The following is a 13109-nucleotide window of genomic DNA, read 5'->3' on the forward strand; positions in this document are numbered from 1 at the left end:
ATCTATTTTAGCTGGATTGACGTGTGGATTACAACGAGCACAGATTAAACATCTCTTAACAAAATCTCTAATTTGTTGTTCTAGTCCAATTGTAAAGAAAAGTTGTGAAATATACTGCATGATGCTCCAATACCCCACATGAGTAACACCATGTACATATTAGAGATTTATACACTATTTTTGGTAATGTTATCTACATGGTAATGCTATCTACATTTTTCCACAAACCATTGTTGTGCTTTACGCATCCTTTCTTCTCCCAAAGTAGAACTGCAGATGGCATTGCCTGATTCTGAAACGGAGGAGAAGGTCTCAGGAGATGAAGAATCCACAGAACAATGCATTACAATTCCCTTTAAACACAAGGACAACCAATCAGACCAAATCTTGAATGGGGTGTGAGAGACATCAAGTTGAGACCATCCAGGAACTCCAAACTTTAGCATATGAGAGGTGGGGGCAGGTTGACACCCAGCCTTACAATCCTCCCTCTTGGTCACAAAAGCACAGACAAAAGCTGCAGTGTTCATCGTGTGATATGTTTCCAAATTTTGGACGCATATTGTAAGGCAGATTTTCTGTGTACATGTACAGCCTAAGTATCTGTAAGGTCAAGAGGTCCTGCAGTGAGGCCTCCCACTGAGCAGAATATAGCACACAGCCCAGACAGTTAGGAGATTGTGACGCAAAACATGTACGAACTCGGACTTGGATGTAATTAACGACCACTTCAGCTGCTGAATGCTCTAGTGAATCAGTGTACTGACCACTGAAGACCCGTTAAGGAAGTATTTTTTTGCATTCTATATCTGTACTGTCCAACTCATGTATTTACGCATTGCTGAGAGACAGAGTTTTCATTCATGCCATCAGTTTGTCTTGACCTGATTGTTTGATCCGGGCGTTCGACTAATAAACCAAAGTCAAACTCCTTTCCTTTGTCGTGACTCCTTCCGGCCTGCATTCTTCAGAATAACCTCCATTTCAGATTGGCGTCACGAACAGGATATCTGCAGCAAAAGGGTGCCAGCAGGTGAGCAGACTTTGTCATTTTTGAATGGTTATGTTAATTTCTGCTTACGTGTGGTCCCACAGCGGTTTAGACAACGAACCTGTGCAACATATATTTGTACATATATACTTGGTTTCTGTTGGTTAAATAAGTGTTGTATCTGCGTAGGTCATAGTGATACGGTGAAAGGCCGTTGTGTTGCATCGTTGTGGCAACATTGTCCATGGGACCAACTGGCAACATTCCCTTTATAACGTTGCTATGACGTTGCCGCGACGTTGCCAGAAGGTAACGCGGTTGCCAACTGAGCACTTACTGGCAACGTTTCCGCAACGTCATGTGTTACATTTACATTTAGTCATTTAGCAGACGCTCTTATCCAGAGCGACTTACAGTAAGTACAGGGACATTCCCCCCGAGGCAAGTAGGGTTAAGTGCCTTGCCCAAGGACACACTGTCACTTTGCACAGCCAGGAATCGAACCTGCAACCTTCTGATTACGAGCCCAATTCCCTAACCGCTCAGCCACCTGACTCCCTGTTAGCTGGGTCTCCAGTTTTTGACATATGGTGATAAATGCACAGTATTAAAGAAATATATTTTGTTATACACTGTGTTCTGCAGTTATCTCATGTGATGTTATCCTGTATTCCATGCAGTCAGGGCATGTTCCCCTCCTGCACACTCCCATAGTGGACAATCTGATGGTGAGACAGCACTGAATTTTGATTTAAAATTTGAGTTGGATTGTACAAGGTGTTTATGAAACAATTGTCACTCAGTACAAGCGCAAATTACACTGCTGGATTTAATCTTCATGATAATGATGAAATGGAGTGAAAATATATTACATACATTGATGCACTCTAATGCTGTGTTCACACGGAATGGAAAGCGAATTATTTGCGTGGCGAGATAACATGTAAAGTCAATGCAAACGCACAAATTTGTGTCTTCCACAAAATGGGCACCTTAGTGTTTCCACGAATAAACACAAATGAACGCATATGAAAGTGTTATTTTAAGACTTGAGATTGAAAATGAAAAGGTATGCATCTTTACAATAATTCCTAAAGGAAATTAAATTGTAAGTTTTGGACCCATATAGAAAACAAGGTCAGGCTACATTCAAACACAATTATCTTACAAAATGATAAAGTTATCATTTGAATATGTTATGGATACCTTTTATGTGAAAGTTATCGGACGTCAGATAAAAAACACATATTACATAGTTCATACAAAATGTACAACATAGCAACCTCATGGCAAAACCCAGTGCATGTTATGCTCCTAGGGGTTAAAATGTCTGTGTGGCAATGACAGTGATGATAATATCAAACTTATGTCTAACTAGCTGGGCTATACCTGTTAACTGTAATGTCATCTTGTAACTGAAGACATTGGCAATGTGCACTTTTTCAACATGCAGTTTTCACTGCAATAGTCCATTTGAAGACCAGAATCAGCCTCGCTATCGCTCGGTTGATACGTTCCAGCCTCAGTTTGATATTTCCCGGCATGACCGAACGGTCGAGGTTAGTAAGTAGTTTATTATATGGCATTTTTAGCTTCTTTTCATTTTGTAAATGAAAACAAATGGTACCTCTAGGCTAATTGTAGCTAGCTCTCAAGTCTTCTCACGCTGTGTTTCATGTGTTGCCTAGCAACTCATTACTTTTGATAGAAAGTGGACAACATGGTTATGCTAAAATGGCTTTAATTTCAACACAAAATAATGACACAAGTGATTCAAAGAGTCTAGTCTTCATCCTCACTTTCGATGACAAATCTTTTCAGAATCATCTGGATAGTAAAACTCAGTAGCTGACTCGTCGCTCAATACGGAGCCGTATTGACCACTAAGGAGGGCAATACGCGTCTGGCATGACTACCCATTAGCTAATCAGAAAGCTCGTACCGTCGTAGCCATATAATAATTCAGGATAATCTTGATTATAAAAAGATGGCATAGACAGGAAACGGTTGAAATACTTCTCTCCTCCTCTGTATTGTGGCCAACCCCTGGCCACATAAATGTATTTTTGTACTTGGCACACGAGACAACAAAGATACTAAGCTGTACATATCCTGCCACAAATATACTTACAGAACTTTTGTAACCCAAATATGAACTCTAGTCCCTATTTATCTAACTGGAGGTACATGTTTGACTGGTATCAGAGTTCTGAACACACACTCGAGCAGACACTAGCTGGGGTATTCCAGAGGTTAGATGTTAAGGGGGCTACATTAAAAAAGGAGTGCAGCAGGATTATTGGGTTGCACGATTTAATACAATTATGCAAAAGAAGAGCTTTCTTGTATGTGTCACCTTATAAGGGAGGGGCTGTGTTATTACACTGAATGAACTGCAAACTGAATTTCATAATGTGGCATAACATTATGGGTGTGTTGTTTTGTCACTTTTCATTACCACTGAGTTCTTGTAATTGAAACTGTGCTACAAAATAATAACAAAACTTTTGTTTTACACTACAAGAATCCTAATTCAATAAACTGAAGCATACAATTTAATGAGTTGCTTATCAGATTTGGTGAGCCAGGGTGAAATCGGAAACAAGATGCCTGTAGTTACCAGTTGAAAAGGTCTTCAGTTCCTGCATTAAAATAATTGAAAAGTTAAAATAAGCTGCTTTGATGGGGGATACGCTTCTGGTGCAGCAGGCAATTCAATACAAATGTTTTGCCTAATATTAATACAACATTTACACATACTGTAAACATACATATTTTGTCATATATTCCTTTCATAGGTAGTTGAAACAGTCCACACTCCTATTAAATTTACATTTATGCATTTAGCAGACTCTTTTATCCAAAGCGACTTCCAAGAGAGTTTTACAAAAGTGCATAGGTCACTGATCATAACAACGAGATAGCCCCAAACATTGCGGGTAGCCAAACATGAAGCATACATTGTGAAACCAAATAAGTCCTAAAGGGAAGAACAATAAGAAGGTGTAGTTAGACAAGTTACAATTAAACTGCAAGAACCTCAAAAATGCAAGTGTACCTGTGGAAAAAGCAAGCAACCAATTTCAATCAATTTCACAGCAAGTACACAAATTTTAAGACAGTTACAACAAACCAACAAGAGCAACAAGTCTCTCAATAAGAGTCATTGTGATACTGGGGGAAACTGACATCAGGTCCAGCCAATCATTCCTAAGTGCCGTTGTACTCCCGGAACAAGTCTGTCTTGAGCCTTTTCTTGAAGGTGGGGAGACAGTCAGTGTCCCTGATGGAGGTGGGGAGTTGAGTCCAGCATTGGGGGACCAGACAGGAGAAGAGATTGTGTTGGGAGCGGGCGCTCTTGAGCGGTGGGAGGGGGGTTGTCGGAAGAAGACCATATTAACAGTTTATTCAATATTTCAGTGGTCCCTTTGTGATTATTCAGACTGTAAATAAACTATAATTTTTCAATCAGTTAGATTTTTCACACATGAACTGTTGAAATGTTTGTAGATTGGGCTGCATTTCCCCCTTCATGCTCAGAGTGGACCAGTGGAATTAGAAATGTTATTTATATAGTTACAATTGATTGTTTAACCCCTTCAATCCAATTAAACAAAAAGTTTCCGATCCCCCTCTTTTCCTGATTTGGGTGGGGGGATATGCAGTGATGCAATGTTTTCACAATTACACAGATTAGTTCACAGGTCGTCAAGCTTGCCCAAAGGAGGTGAACAAGACTTTAAGAAAGACTCCCTCACTCCACCCCATCCCACATGATCAAAAAGTCGATAGCTTGACTTTAGTTTTAAACTGTAGCCTGTGTTTTTATAGGCTAATTCATGTTTAGGCTATAGGGAGTCAAAGGTCCAATCAGCAATCATTTTGAAGAATTGCTAATAAGTGCTTGAAAGATATAATTTAAAGAATGTCCAGATCCATCCAAGCTGTACAAATCAAAAACAATTAACCCCAATTCGGATTTGATTTGGATGAAGGTCACATGCATAACATTTCCTCATTAGTTGTAATTTCATATTCTGTGTACCTGACAGTAATTTAAGTCGAAAGCTTATCAAAATTTAGCTTTTTACTTGCATGTTTCAAGTCTTTGAAATCAGTGTATGGTGGGAAATGGTAGGCTAGAAACTGGAAGTTTTAAACCAGGGGCCACAGGTAATGGACATTTTCAATCATTTTCTGGTTAACAAATGTATGACAAAACAAAAAAGAATTTTTGAGTAACATTGGCCTGGATGTAATTTGTTGGCAGACAAAGCAAATTGGTTTAAATAACAGTGGCATATGAAAATCATTCAAATATAGGTGGGTTTGTCTGGATTTATGAGAAAATAGTAACATTGCAATGCAATGCTGCATCTATAAACTGTCTTGTACTTTTATTGTGAAGTCACTTTTATTGTGAAGAGGCGAAGAGTTCTATTGATTCAAGTTTTCTTTTGTTGAAGGATTTTAGATTTTCAGGTAAATTAGTTTCAAAATGTAATTATATTTTTTGACATGGCACATTAAAAAATCATTTAAATCTCCCTGAAAATTTAATTTGGAAGCAGTCTGCAGTCCTATACTTGCTTGTGTGAATTAATAAATGTGCACAACCTACCTTCTTTCCCTCCGAAATTTGCAAGTAAATTTAGGTGAGCTATTTTTGTATTGTTTAATTTTCAGTAGCTCAGAGGATTAATTATGCTGATCCATTTTCGACAGCCATCTTTAAATGCTGATGAACTTCACTTGTGAAGTTGCAAGAGCTGTAGGCCTGTTACAAAAATAAAAAATGATTAAACTCATATAAAAAGCTTGTTTTATTTTTTTAAAGCAAACGTTTTTGCAACTTCATTTCAACACTATGAAAACATTAACATTATTAAAATTCACAGGCCAGACAACTAGACAAATAAAGTTTATATTGATGTGAACTTTATTTTGTCTAAATTCTTTGGCTGCCTTCATCACTACAATCTAAATTTGTGAGGTGTTGGCCTACCTTTTTATTATTAATGTATTATTATATATTTTATCAGAAACTTCCTTGGAAGCGGAGCTTCTTAGGTCTATGTAGTCTTCTACAAAACTATGTCTGAAAATAATGAATAAAGTAAATAGCGCGGCTGTGCTTTTTGATAAACTCAACAATTAGGCTGACCAACATAAGGTTTTAATCTTTAAAAAAAACTTTAACGTGTTAAAAGAGCCAAGTATTCTACTGTTGTTATTTATCACCAGAAGCAAATCAGAGAATAGCACCAACATGACCTTATCAATTCAAGTCATGTAGTACATATGAACATGTTTAATGTAAAATCATGAAACTTTTCATGAATTTTTTTTTTAAAGACCAATACACACTTGCAGGCACATCTAGATCCCAAATGTTTTTGTAGCCAATTTCAATGACAAAGATCTAATAACATATTTATTTTTCAAATACGATATTATGAATAGCTGACTGGTAGAATCATTTCAGTCAAACAATGTATTTAGTTTTCTGTAATTTGTGACACAAATCTGACACAAGTGGGACTTCTTGATGTGATTGGTGGTTGGTGCTCAGGTCTACCATTTAACATCAATGTGTGAAAACATGTTAACTTTGTTCCAAGATACACATGCAGGGCTCGTTGTTTTCATTTGTTTTTTGCTTTAGTTGTGGTTGTCAGATGACACAGACAACAATGTGGTCCAACTCTGGCCAACTGCAACAGGTGTGTCTGACATGCCCATCATCAACAATTTCCACCTCATTTGAATATGTCCAAGCTCATCTCTGTGGGCCAGGACTGGATATGTGTGTGTGTGTGTGTGGGTGCATTTTGGTAAAAATGTTTGCTTGTTTTGTCAAATGTCAAATGTTTTATTAGTTGGAAGGACTAAACCATACGACTGACAATGAGATTTTAACATTTTCACATACATTGAGCAGTTGTGTTTGTTTCACAATGGTACCCCACAGGTACATATTTCACACCTTAAAGGGGCAATTTACTGTTTTTTGGGGGTATTTCACACTGTTCCTTAAGGTCTCCAAATAGGGTATGTAACATTGGTTGGGTTGAAAATGGCCCGGGTGCTGTTCTATGCCCACTGACAGATCCTCTGAAATGTTCCCGGGAAAAAAAGACTAGCTTTTCTCCTTTTATGGTATGCTCATTAATATTTAGATGAGCTGCGCGCTGATTGGTTGGTTTTGTGAAGCTGGGGAGCAAAAACGCAACACGGCCAACAGCAGCACTCGCTGAAACACCGAAGTTGGAGACTTGAAATAAAAACGTGCAAATAAATCTATTGTGTCTACACAACACTGTTTTCAACAGATTGACTATATATCATTTGAAATGATAACATTACTTTTTTCCACTTCTGTTGTTGAAGCAAATTGGATTGACTTGGGTGGGTAGAACGTTAGGCTACTGTACAGCTTAGCAACCAAACCATATCCTGATTCTACTCGGCTTCAGTTAGCTAGCTAGCTCTAAATAACTTGCTGAAAAATAACATGACCAAGATCTGGACAAACATGCATCTTGAATTGTAGATGTACATTACACAGGTTATTTATTTAAATGAAACACAGTCAGGAACATGAATCAACGTTAGCCCCATTGCCAATAAACAAGGCTAAATTATCACACATTCTACCTATGCTCTTGCGTTAGCAAGCTAAACTTGTTTACGTGCCTACAGGTGTTACTAGTAACAGTTACTAGCAATGCTACCGTATCCTATATCAAGCACCTGCCTTTCTCCAGTTCTTTCAAATAGATTATCTAGACGGGCATTAGCAATAAGCCAGACTGCTGTTCGTTTTTTGGCTATTTTTCGGAAGCTTCCCTTCTAATGCCGACTACAGCTAGTCTAGCTATAGGCATTTGATGTGTGTAGAAACTTATTTAGCATTCTACCTGGTATGCTATATTATACAGTAAACGTTAGCATTGCTAATAACTGTTAGCACAACATCATCCTGTCCTTATAGTCGGTTGCAATGAACATACGATCGGAACAGCACCTCTTTCCAGGTTCAGCTTCCTAGCAAATCCTGCTTGCAATTGTCCAAGGTTGTCAAAACTGTCTTGGGTGAAATGTTCAGAGCAAATGAATGATTGAGTGTCGAACTTCGCCGGGATCTTCTCATAAGACAACAGCAACCATGCCTGTTGAATGTTTGGCTCCTTGGGAAGACTGTGAGTGTTAGCCTTCCCTGTAGGCTACAGCCTGGAACACAGCATTTACGACCGTGGTCCATTTTTTATATCCTTGTTATAATTCAAAACGTTCTTCTTTGTAATTCCTTATAAGTAGCTTACACAGAGCAACGCGCAGCTAAACTAGTATCGGAGATAGACGCTACCTCGGGCTGGTCTGGATGTAAATTCTGGGGCATGACAAAGATACAGACCAGAGCCGATAAGAGGGCGATCACCGGTCCTACGTAGGACCGGTAGCTTTGTTGAAAAGCTAGCGTTTTACAGCCAAATTTTTTCTTTTTGAGATTTGAATAGGAAAGAGGTGTCAATGGACTTTGATATTCACGGTATGTTCATTTTACCCACCGAACTGTCGTTATTCAACTACGACAAGGTAAAATCGGTTTTGCAGTCAATTGCCCCTTTAATATATTATCAAAATTGCCTTGCATCTCATTTTTTATAAAGTTAGTTGATAAGACTTTACCCTTGTGCTAACAAGGACTGGATTGTAAGCTGACCAGTCCATGTGATTTTGAGCCCTTACTCTCATCAGCAAACAAACCTTCTCCCAGTTTAGTACTGTCTAACACAGTACATCAGGAAAGAGATGGCATTTGTGATCCTCGCAAAGACAGCATTTTGAACTAAAGGGGAGTTTTCAATTGGAAAATGGCTTCAGAGCATGAAAGGAGATTTCAGAATAATGCATCTAGTTTTTGCTATAAACACTCCACAGCTGCATCCTGTTGTGATAACAAAACATTGATGCCAATAAATTCATATCACAAATGTTTTGTGTGTAATGTACATAAATAATGAAGTGAAGTGTCAAATTAAGTCTTAATTAATTTGTTGCATGACATGCCTACTGTACATTAGTTGTCCTATTCATTTAATTGATTGTGTTAAGTCCGTTGTTATCATTATCAGTTTTCCTGAGAAGGAGTGGAGGTAGCTTAAATTCAGAGATGACCATTAAGTAGGGTAGGCCATACACACTTTATGAAACTATTTGATGTAGTAATGTAGTTGCCCAACTCTGACTGCGCTGAATGGAAGTTTAGAACCAGCTGTGGCCAATAACACGATTCTCTCCCATGACAGACTACTTCCAAGATAGACAAATTAGTCATTCTCCAGAAGGAACTACATGGTTAGGGGGTTTAACAGTAGAACACAATGATGCGATGGGAGGTGCCAATGTGTTTTTATCACTCATTATTCCTTGATCAAAAAGGCTAACCAAAAACAACCAATTTATTAATCTGTAGGCCTATATGTTTAAAGTGCACATAAAACACAATTCTGATTGTTAGTTTGGTTCACAAGGGGTCAATTGATCCTTGGGCAAGGAACTTTCCAATCCTTCTTACTTTAACACAGGTTTGGAAAAGGGCGTGAAAAGCGTCAAGACGTAGGCCGGTCATAGGCCTGTCATGGCTGGCCCATCTAAATTTATATTTTGGCTCTAAGACTAAACATTTCTTTTTTATCTGATTTTAACGCTTTTAAGGATTTTGTGGCTATCTTTGTTTTGACTAAAAGCCAAATATAGACTAATAATGCCTCAAAACAAACTTGCACAGAAACTGCAGCACTGGCTGCGTAGTCTTATTTCAATCAATTGTCCTATTTCAATCAATGTCAGCTGGCTGTACTGCATAGGCCTAATGCCTGCAGAAACAGCGCTTAGATATAATAAATTATTTGATGGTGATCGTACAGTTTGTCCGTTCATGCAGGCAGTCAGGAAAGGGTCATTTCAGTTTTATGTCAATAGAAATTAAATGTCAGTTATATAAACCATGTAGCTATGGGTTACGCCCAGTGTTGGGTAAATACTTCAAAAAAGTAATTAATTACTAATTGCTTCATCCATATTGTATTAAAATTACTTTTGTAATTACTCTGTCTGAAAAGTAATTTAATTACTGAATAAGTAATGTAATGGATTACTTCTTACAATCCCTATAAACCTTGACTGGATAGACAACAGAAAGGAAAGTCTTTCAATAATTAAATACAAGTCAAACTTGGAACACTTTAGCCTTTTACCTTTTTAAAACATAGCCTACTAATACTTAACAATTTAGTAACAAGTGTAACCTTCTTTCATCTTTAGTTACCAAACAATATGTGCATAACACAAAAGCTTAACTTTAAGTTAAACATGACATCACAGGATTCTACAGTACGCAGCAGTAGCATCTCTTCCTGCAATCTAGTTTGCAATATTTTTTTAAGCTCACCTTTAAACACTTTCTGCACTGGCGATGTAAAATCAAGTTTTGCCTGCTTAACAGGTGTTGCTGAGGTGTTATCTGTCGATGCCAAAGTATATTCCGAGTCTGTGCAAACTTTCATGGCGATTAAAACCCTTTCTGATTCTGATGAACATGGACCACTGAAAACTTTGTCGATGCTGTCTTGTGAGGTGCTTCAGAAGGTTACTTGTGCTAGCCGCAGCCGCGTATCGTTTTTTCTCCCCAGGACATAGCTTGCACTTGACATTAATGTCCTTGTTAACCTGTGACAAAAAGGTAAAGTACTTGGAATATTTCCATTTGGTAAAACAGCTAGAGCTGCTTGTTTCCGCCGAGTCCGAAATCTTCCACTTCAAACCGCTAGAACCTGCGCTTATGCAGCAAAAACTTGCGTCTCCCATGCAACTGCACTACAGCTAACGATTTTAAAGAGGAAGCGTTCACTTTTAACCTAAAACGATACATTTAGATTTTAATTCTATATTGATTTTTACAGGACTGTTTGACTAATTTACAGTAGGTATATAACGCAAGTACATTGCAAGTAACTGTAATTAAATTACCTAAAAATGAACAGTAATCCCTTACTTTACTTTTTCAGTGGATAAGTAATTTAATTACAGTAACGCTCTACTTAGTAACCGTTACACCCAACACTGGTTATGCCATTACGCCACGGTAAAATGCTAACAGACATGCACAAAACAAAACATAGACTATAGTTTTTCTAAATAGTCCTGTCTGTTTACAGACAGATTGCATAAATACAAATGGTACAAATGGACACATAATGATATTTAAATAAAATAAATATAAAACATACACAAATACATATTTAAAACATGTACAATTCGTTGATACTAACATATTATTTGCATTCTCTTTAGGGAAATGTATCCTAAGTGCAGAGCCACATCCAATTCCACAGTCTCAAAAATGTCATTACTTTTATACTGTTGAGTCAATTCAGTCCAGAAAAGCCGTTGCTGTAACTCTTTTGTGGCTCGTTACAAGTCCTGATAATTCTGTTTGTGTAAACGACGGCAAAGTTCTTAATGTGTTCGAAAATATTGTTGGCAGGGTGCTTGAAATGCTGTATCTTCCATTTGATGGTAGAGGCTGGGAGAGTGCATTAGTTCTTGACATGAAATAGGTATTTTGTCCGGATAGGCCGTTTGAAGTGACCCCACTGAAGCCATTAGTCGGGTTGAGGCTTCGATTCGACCCTTCATAAACTGACCCTGGAAGTTCGCCGTTACTCAGTTGTTCAACTCCTGGGAGTAAGGACCCGTATGCGTGTCCTTGGTTTAGGAATCGAGGTGTAGATTCATTGAAATGTGAAGGATGTAAAGGTAAAAATGGCGATAGCTGCCAGTATAACGGATTACAAGCCATTTCACTCAATCCTATTCCGAGTGGGGAAAAGCGGAGTCCCCTTTTCATAACCAGTTTACCCCTAGACGTAGCGGAGCGCCTCCGCAGCTTCCCTGTGGTACCACCGATAAAAACATCGTCACTTGAAGGGTCTAGCATCCAGTAGTTTCCCTTACCTGGATCGTCGTAGTGCCGCGGCACTTTCACAAAGCATTTGTTTAAACTAAGGTTGTGCCTGATCGAATTTTGCCATCCTTGCTTGTGCTCCCGATAATAGGGGAAGTTTCTCATTATGAATTCATAGATTTCGTTTAGGGTGAGTCTCTTTTCAGGATTTTGTCTAATAGCCATCATTATCAGTGCATTGTAGCTGAAGGGGGGTTTATCAAACTTCCCATTCTTGTTACTCTGCGGTATGTGGTCGAGACAGTCTTCCTTTCCTGGCTTTTCTTGAGAACATGAAGGACATTCCGTGTCTCCAAGGTCCATAGATTTCTCAGAGTCCGAGCTTGAAGGAAGAACGATTGACTCCAAGTGTTCAGAACTCGGGTCGTCACATTTAGACGAGAGTAACAAGCTTTTGATACTGAAAGAATGGGACTTCTTCTGCACCATTGTCAATTCTTCGTGTTCACCCATTACCTGTGAAGAAGCTTCTGTCCTTTTCGTGTGCGATCAAATAGGTCGGATCTATTCAGTTTGCGACAAAGCACTCATGACAGAACTCAGGAGGAAAGCTCAGTGCGAGATGAGATATATGTGATAAGAGACACGGGTAATTAAAGAGTATCGGTCTCATCCAAGAGGCGGAGCTTGTAGGTCTACTCTAGATTTGACAATGTAAACAGACTGAGATGGGAGTATACAATTGTCAGTTGGTTTTGTGCATCAGTTGGTCACCCCCCTCAACACAACAAAAGCACACAATGAGGCTTGGATGACTGTTTCGGGAAGCGTCCTTTCAGATTTTTGCATCATAGGAGAGAGACGAGTGGCCAACACATTCTCATTTCATATAATGTCTAATCACGAGTTGCTATTCATCTTGCCCCTCAAAGTTGTTCTTGAAAAACTTTCCTGTGGCCTAATACGATTTAAAATGAGACCAGACAAAACGTCAAGTTGGCTAGAACATAACTGAGACTTGGGCGCCACTCCACTGTCACATTCCGAAAGTGGATTATATGCACCAAACCAAGACAATGCAGTAAATTCAGTCAGATCATATTATACTCATATTTGCTGACAAGAAAATCTTAGGTTTTTTATTAT

At 38.5% G+C, this 13109-nt stretch overlaps 1 protein-coding gene across 1 annotated transcript; it reads right to left on the minus strand.

Annotated features, from left to right (window-relative positions):
• Positions 1–11250: 11250 nt before the first annotated feature.
• LOC146238095 (forkhead box protein G1-like) lies at positions 11251–12568 on the minus strand. The gene has a single exon (XM_084685762.1). It carries the CDS (start codon positions 12474–12476, stop codon positions 11430–11432), a length of 1047 nt encoding a protein of 348 aa, XP_084541888.1. The 5' UTR covers positions 12477–12568; the 3' UTR covers positions 11251–11429.
• Positions 12569–13109: the final 541 nt, after the last annotated feature.

The sequence above is a fragment of the Hypomesus nipponensis genome, chromosome 21, assembly GCF_054491055.1.
Source record: "Hypomesus nipponensis isolate SF chromosome 21, ASM5449105v1, whole genome shotgun sequence".
Classification (NCBI taxonomy): Eukaryota; Metazoa; Chordata; class Actinopteri; order Osmeriformes; family Osmeridae; genus Hypomesus; species Hypomesus nipponensis.

Excerpts from the sequence above, each read along its gene's own strand:
- LOC146238095 (XM_084685762.1), bottom strand. The coding sequence starts at position 12,476 with ATGGGTGAACACGAAGAATTGACAATGGTGCAGAAGAAGTCCCATTCT.